This window comes from Danio aesculapii, chromosome 6 (assembly GCF_903798145.1).
Source record: "Danio aesculapii chromosome 6, fDanAes4.1, whole genome shotgun sequence".
Taxonomy (NCBI): domain Eukaryota; kingdom Metazoa; phylum Chordata; class Actinopteri; order Cypriniformes; family Danionidae; genus Danio; species Danio aesculapii.
This window is the reverse complement of record NC_079440.1, coordinates 41,271,772-41,279,419: the sequence shown is the minus strand read 5'-3', so window position 1 is coordinate 41,279,419 and position 7,648 is coordinate 41,271,772. Positions and strand designations below refer to the sequence as shown.

The 7,648-nt window shown below is 35.9% G+C and overlaps 1 protein-coding gene across 2 annotated transcripts; it reads right to left on the bottom strand.

The window, feature by feature from the left end:
* Positions 1-87: 87 nt before the first annotated feature.
* slc48a1b (solute carrier family 48 member 1b) lies at positions 88-7,403 on the bottom strand. Of its 2 annotated transcripts, none has more exons than XM_056459109.1 (4): positions 7,190-7,403; positions 6,955-7,102; positions 3,779-3,946; positions 88-1,060 (listed from the first exon to the last, which is right to left on the bottom strand). In XM_056459109.1, the coding sequence occupies exons 2-4, from the start codon at positions 7,082-7,084 to the stop codon at positions 924-926; spliced, it is 435 nt and encodes a 144-aa protein (XP_056315084.1). In that variant the 5' UTR covers positions 7,085-7,102; positions 7,190-7,403; the 3' UTR covers positions 88-923. The 2 variants fall into 2 exon arrangements, with proteins under 2 accessions (XP_056315084.1, XP_056315085.1); XM_056459110.1 differs by having other exon boundaries at positions 7,253-7,403.
* Positions 7,404-7,648: the final 245 nt, after the last annotated feature.

Here is a 7,648-nt window from a genome sequence, read left to right as displayed (position 1 = left end):
TATGGGTGATGTCACGGAAACTACGTCCATGTCTATGATTTTAACTTTCCTTCTTGTGTTTCAAAGAAGCTGATGTCCCACACGGAATAACGACATAATAACAGGTTATTTTATTAATGGGCCACTCACACATACATAAAGATATTGATTTCGTAATACAATAATGGATTTGTTCACATAAGTTTGAGGCAAAAGCAAAATAAAACCAATTCTAACAGTATAATACAATGTTTTTGCGTAATTATATAAAAAAAGAAAGCTCAAAGTAATAGAACAACAAACACATGCATTATTGTCTGAGCGCAGCTGACAGACATTTGATGTTCAATATGGAAAAACCCTGTTTGTCTTGTGAAAACATATGCTACAAAAATCATTCAATCCATGAATAAGAAACCATAACCTTTCCAAATAGCACATCCTTCACCTATAAAGCCTCAAGATTCCCACAGGAACAATGTATGTGATGGTTAATCCACTTTCTAAAGGACAATAAAGTGCTTATTTATAAAACCACCAGACATCTGTGCGGTAGCAGGAGAAAAAGGTGACATTCTCCAGCTCAATTAAAAACTCTCACCCATATCTCATAGTGAAACAGCAGAAGGAAAAACATTCAAGACAAGGAAACAGCAGCTCAGAGAAAGACAGAAACTCTTCTTAACATCTCACTCAATGTAAAAAGGCTCAGAAAGACTGACATTGATCATAGAGTTTAAAAAGTCCCGATTTAAAACTTATCCTTCAGTATACAGACCGCTGGACAGATGAGTGTAGAAAGAGAGAGAAGTGATCTGCTACTGATATCCTACTGTCAGACTCTCCTTGATGAGTGTTTCTGCTCCAGTCTGAACGCTAACAGCCGAGCGTGTGGTATGTTTGTGTGATAGTTTACCTGTGGACACTAGCGTGCTGCTGTGTGCTTAAAAGTCATTGAGGATGGAGATGTCTGCAAACTCTTTGCGATATCGATGGGAGTAAAGGGTCAACAGGAAGGACCATTTCAAGCTCATAAAGCTCCACACACATGACAGATACAGACTGGTGGGATCTGTGAGGGCTGCGGACACAAAAAAAAACAGCACTTTTACTTCAGAACAGGTCAAATAGTTGAAAACATAACTACAATTTCACAAGAGACTAATATAATTTTTTTTAAACATATTTCCCATGTGATGTTTAATAGAGCAATGGCATTTTTACAGTAAAAAAGAGGAATAGTTAAAGTCCCTGTGAAATCAAAATGTAGTTTTTGAGGTATTATGATAGTCTAAGGTGTACTAGCATCTTGCCATAGATATATACACTAGATTTCGCATGTGGACCATAAGCATGCGTCAATAGCGCTGCCACATTTGTACTGTGCTCCCAGGACAAATATCATTCACTAACATCAACTGCACTAGTTAAGACTAAAGCCAATGTGAAGATGACTTTAGCGCTCTGTACGGGTGTAGTAATGAGCAAACAAAGAAAACAAAGCACAAAGGCAGAACATTTCATAGGTAAGATTTCGTTTTTTACATTTTTGTATGTTACAGACTTTTGTGCTAAACAAGTAACGTTATTGATGATAATAAGTCTCTTAGAGGCACTGACTATAAGCCAAAGTAGCACCAATTGGCACTAAATATTAAGCTTATGCTAGTTTTTTTTAATAAAATAAGCAAACAAAGTAAATGAAGTACGACGACAAGATGCTGCGGTGCTAGAAACTGGTATTATTGTCTTCTAAGTGAACGAGTCGTTCATAAACGGAGATTCATTCACAAACGAATCGCTCCCTCTGTCAGAATAAGAAGTGAAAGCAGGAAGAGGGCGTGTGTTTCAGGACACGGATTAGATCACGTTTAACAGGGAGGGTGGATAGTACATTTCCATCCACACAAACACATGCTCAATTATAGTTTTCATAATTTAAAAAAATATTTGCATAATGACCACCGGGAAAACTCCCGATCATAGATATATGCATATTTGTGTATATTTCTGGCTCTGGGTGGTCACAGTCCTCCACTGCACCTTGGTCTCGCATTCCTTTTTATGGAGGGCTACCCTGTACAAAAATGGCGGCTCTATTGACGCATTCCTTCCAATAGACAACAACAGGGTAGGCGACATCTAATGTAAATATCTATGGGTTTCTGAAGAGCGCAAATGGAGCTACAAGTGGACATGGCCAATCGTTGCCAATTTGTTCACGCGTCATCGCACTGACTAGGGGTAACCAAAAAAGGGCAAAGAGGCGGAGTGTGAGCGGCAAAGTAGCACCATCTTGCACTAAATACTAGGTTTAGACTTGCTTTGTTGAATAAAATAAGCAAAGAAAGTAAATGAAATATGACAAGATGCTGCGGTGCCAGAAACTTGAATTATTGTCTTCTAAGTGAACGAGTCGTTCATAACGGAGATTCATTCACAAATAATCGCTCCCTCCGTTAAAATGAAAAGTGAAAGCAGGAGAGGGGGGTGTTTCAGGACATGGATTACATCAATTTTAACAGGGAGGGAGGATAATATATTTACCACGCACACAAACACACGCTCTTTGTCTGCAATGCCCGTGCGGTCACTTATCCATCAAAATAGAAAACTGATGTAAAATTATAATTTTCGTAATTTAAAACAATATTTGCATAATGACCACCGGGAAAACTCCTGATCATAGATATATGTATATACTTGTATATATACACATCAACGCTCCAGATGAGCAGTCCTCCACTGCACATTGGTCCTGCATTCATTTCAAAGGAGCACTACCCCTGTACTAAAATGCCGGATCTATTGACGCATTCCTTCCAAGACAACAACAACGTGGGTGACATGTAATGCAAATATCTATGGCATCTTGCGAGCTGGTAAAATATTATGTACTGTTGTCAAAGTCAAAAACAAGAGAAATTTTATATTAAAACTATTATGATTTAAAATGATTTGGAAAAAAAAACTTACAAAAATATTAGAAAAGAATTGAGCTTGGAGATGCTCTAAAATCAACCTGAATTTATTCATTCTTAAAAACAACTTATATTTACATTACTAGCTTTATTGGAATAAATGTTGTTTTTTTAGCTTGCGTTATTTTAGCACTAGAAAGTTTTGCATCATCGAAGTTACTGTTTTTATCAATAACTTTAATTTTAATATTATTATATTATAATAAAACAAGTAATCTAATTTCATTAGTTTTTATAAGTTTACATTTGTTGCTTTATGTTGATATCATCTTCATGCATTTTTTAAATGTTACTTTTCTTGAACACTGAAAATGAAATATTAACTTGATATCTAGCTAAAAAAATAGCCCTCCTGTGAATTTTCTTTTTTCAAATTTTTCCCTGATGATGTTTAACAGAGAAAGGAATTTTTTACAGTATTTCCTATAATATTTTTTCTTCTGGAGAAAGTCTTATTATACAATGATTTGCCTAATTACCCTATCTTGTCTAGTTAACCTAGTTAAGTCTTTAAATGTCACTTTAAGCTGAATCTTGAAAATATATAGTAAAATATTATTTACTGTCATCATGGCAAAGATCAAATAAATCAGTTATTAAAACTATTATGTTTAAAATGTGCTGAAAAAATCTTCTCTCCATTCAACAGAAATTGGGGAAATAATATAAAAGAATTAAAATTTAACAGACGGGCTAATAATTCTGACCTCAACTGTATATACAGTTTCATATTCATGTTTTTAGCTTCAGTTAACTACAATACCCTTGTTCACATATGTCTCTGATCAAGCTCTTCTTCAGTTTGGATCTGTACTCACACTGTTGGCGTGAGATGGCGACGCAGAGGAAGGAGATGAACGCGACGATGGACAACACCGAGAAAATGACACCCATGGCCATGAAGAACTTCAGGCCCTTTAACCATGTTCTCCAGTAGTCCTGGATGTACATGATGTGTGTGACCAGAGCCCATAACGCCAAAACTCCTGCATGGAGAAACACAATGAGCAAACACATCTCTGACTCTGCACTCATTAATGCTTCGTCATTCTCACATGCATGAAAACTACTGGGTTTCTGTGTGACAGCACTAAATTCTCTGAGCACTGCTAGATTTGCAGAAAAGCCTTCTGTGATATTACACAACACAGCAGAAACTCCCTTACCAACATTACCATACTTCCATATTAAACACTGCGGTGTTTGTGGGTAGGACGTTTACTATAGTCAGAAGTAATTCAATAAACGCATGTGAAATTTCAAACAGTGACTGCAAAGATGTGTATCCTGTGTATTTACTTTACAGGTATTTTTGTGATCTTATAAATAGAAATAAATATCTGTACACTTTGGTGTCTGCAAAAGTGATTTAAAGTGTCTATTTTAATGTCAAAGTATGGGTTAAATAATATTCTATTCTCCTTCAGAGTGACCTGTATTCATGTAAATACAGAGTAACTTGCATACTTGTAAATGAATACATATTATATAATACTTATTTTGACCTGTAAAACACATTTGAGAATAAGTGATAGTTCCAAAAACTTATTGCAGACACTGGCTAAAACCAGTGGTTTAAGAGACGGTGACAAGTGGTATAGTAATGTTAAATGCCAAGGAATGGAGATTTTGTGGCTGTGCTGTGACCTTTTAAAATGTCTTTTAATACGATTATTGCTCTAAATATGCATGAAAAGATTTTTATACACTCACCGGCCACTTTATTAGGTACACCTGTCCAACTGCTCCGTTAACACACATTTCTTATCAGCCAATCACCTGGCAACTCAAGGCATTTAGGCATGTAGACATGGTCAAGATGATCTACTGCAGTTCAAACTGAGCATCAGAATGAGGAAGAAAGGTGATTTAAGTGACTTTGAACATGTCATGGTTGTTGGTGCCAGACGGGCTGGTCTGAGTATTTCATAAACTGCTGATCTACTAGTATTTTCACACACAACCATCTCTAGGGTTTACAGAGAATCATCTAATGCAGGGAATCTTCTAATGGCTAATTCCAGCAGGATAACACTCCATGTCATAAAGCATGAATCATCTCAGACTGGTTTCTTGAACATAACAATGAGTTCCCAGTACTTCACTGGCCTCCACAGTCACCAGACCTCAATCCAATAGAGCACCTTTGGGATGTGGTGGAAGGAGAGTTTCACATCATGTGCAGCCAACAAAGCATCACGTAGTTGCTGCAGATATCATGTCAATATGGCCCAAAATCTCTGAGGAATAGTTCCAGTACCTTGTTGAATCTATGCCACGAAGAATTAAGGCAGTCCTGAAGGGAAAAGGGGATCCAACCCAGTACTAGTAAGTAGGCATGGGAAGATAACCGTTTTCAAGGTATACCGTGGTTTGGAAAAGTCAAGGTTTTAAAACCGTCAAAATTTTCAGCAATACTGTTCCTAAGGTATGTGTAAGATTTTTTATCTAAGTTTTTTTTGCTTTTTAGGACAACAGTATCTCCAGCAGAAAAAAATATTCAAATATGCCATTTTTAATGGTAAATTTTTTTTTAAAAATTTGTTTTTTAAACTAATGAAGACAGCAGAAGTCAATGATTCATTTGAATTATTTATCCTGACATGTTTACTGTTCCAAAATATTTTAAATGTTTCACAATAATCACAATACCATGAAAAAGCGTGAAACCGTGATATTTTTATCCAAGGTTATCATACCGTCAGAATCTTATCGGCCCATGCCTACTAGTAAGGTGTACCTAATAAAGTGGCCGGTGTGTGTATATAATTATGATGCACTACATTTGAGTGGGTATCGTATGTGAATCACTGAAAAAAAATTAAGGTGGTTGTAATAAATCAATTTATGACTAGCTAATGTCACAGCGAAAGAAAAAATAATATGAAACTCTATTAAAGTTTTTGTATGCTTTTTTAAAAAACTTATTTTTTAGTCTTTGACCCACTTTGACACGCAAATGCAAATGTCTGGTTTGAAATGCAAAAAGTTACAAAGGTGATTTAATGCAGCAACCAAAATGTCCCTAGTTTTAATCAATTTAGACTAGTATTTAACCTTAACCATGTTAAAATAGTTAAAGGTCATTTTGGCTATCAAATATCCAATAACTGAACACACAAAAAAATCAGCTAAATCATGACATTTGTTTATGATTCTCTTGCACAACACCAACTCAAAGACCTCAAGCACAGTGACGGATCAAAGTGCACTAAGAAACTAAAAGGTCAAGAAAAAACACTGGTCTGGACAAAAATTTCAAAGCTTTTGCTTGAATGTGTTCAGACAAGATGTTGTTTGTTAGTGTTCACATTAAACAATATTCCTTAACATAATCAATTCGGAATTGACTACTACAACAAGTGTAAACAATTCCAAGAGAATGACTTAATAAACACAGAATGTTCATTAGTATTACTCCCATAAACCTAATAGCTAAAAATTTCCTGCATTCACTGATTAGTGAATTATAATAGTGACACTATTGAAAACAGCATCAAAATATATAGAACAAATATCATACTTTCATTTTAAGAAGTGTATTTGAAAATTGGAAGTAAATGAACATGATTGAATTATTGCATTGACTATTTTTAATTGCAATTTAACTGCTTAAAATACACTTGCAGTGTTATTCAATTGAATGCTAAAAATATATTTTACTTTTGCCTAACTTTCTTAAAAAAATAAATAAAAATAATTATATATATATATATATATATATATATATATATATATATATATATATATATATATATATATGCAATAGCTACTTAAAGGGATAGTTACCCTAAAAATTAAGATAACCCTAAAAAGAAGATATTTTGAAGAATGCTGGAAACCTGTAACCATTGACATGAACATCTTGTCCTAAAATTGGGATTTGCGAACACAACAAATCACATCACAGGCGCTTTCCGAGTTGATGATACCTATGCTGTCTAGGTTAAGTTAGTCAGCTCACCTGCATTTGAGCCACAGCCAAAGAATTTACCTGATAATCCTCCCATCGCGGCGGTCCACGGCTGTTTGTAAGCGATGTTCCACACCAGAAACGCCGAAAAGCCCACCAGCATCCCCACACAAGAATAGCCCACTCGAATATACGTCTTATTGAACGCCATTCCTGCCGTCAAATCCACCTGAATGAACAAGGAAAATATTCTTCAAACAACAAAGAACTATCCAGATGCTAAAAATAGTTGTTGTGGGGAATCCGCTCTTGTGACCTGGAGACAGCGGTGAAATCCAGCTGTAGTTGTTACCGCCACTAGTGGGGAATTGTCATTCACTGGGGCTTTATGAAGGAGAGAGAGTCCGCCTCAGTCGATCAATCCACATTTACTGTCATTTACTGCTCCATAATGCGTCGTGTGGGGTTTTTGTTGCTCTTCGCAGAGGTTCAGCTCAGGAGCAAAAGTGAAATCATGCGTCTGTTTGACTGAGAACAGCGACGCCTGCGGGTGTGGAAGAGAAAATGAATTAGTTACAAAAATGAGTATTCTGCCGTCATGAGTATTACCAACTACAGAAGAACTACACACAGCAGATTTAGTCCTTATTTAGGTTAAAAAAACAACACAAAATAGCCCACAGTCAGTGTAAACCTCTCATCTGTGTCTGTAATCAGCAGCACATGTAGCCTCTGTTAGAGAGCCATTCCATCATTCTGAGTTCATCATAGTTCA

Coding starts and splice junctions, on each gene's coding strand:
- slc48a1b (XM_056459109.1), bottom strand. CDS start 7,084: ATGGCGTTCAATAAGACGTATATTCGAGTGGGCTATTCTTGTGTGGGG. Junction 3,947..6,954: donor CGCGATGGGAGGATTATCAG/GTAAATTCTTTG, acceptor TTCTCCATGCAG/GAGTTTTGGCGTTATGGGCT. Junction 1,061..3,778: donor CGCCATCTCACGCCAACAGT/GTGAGTACAGAT, acceptor TTGTGTCCGCAG/CCCTCACAGATCCCACCAGT.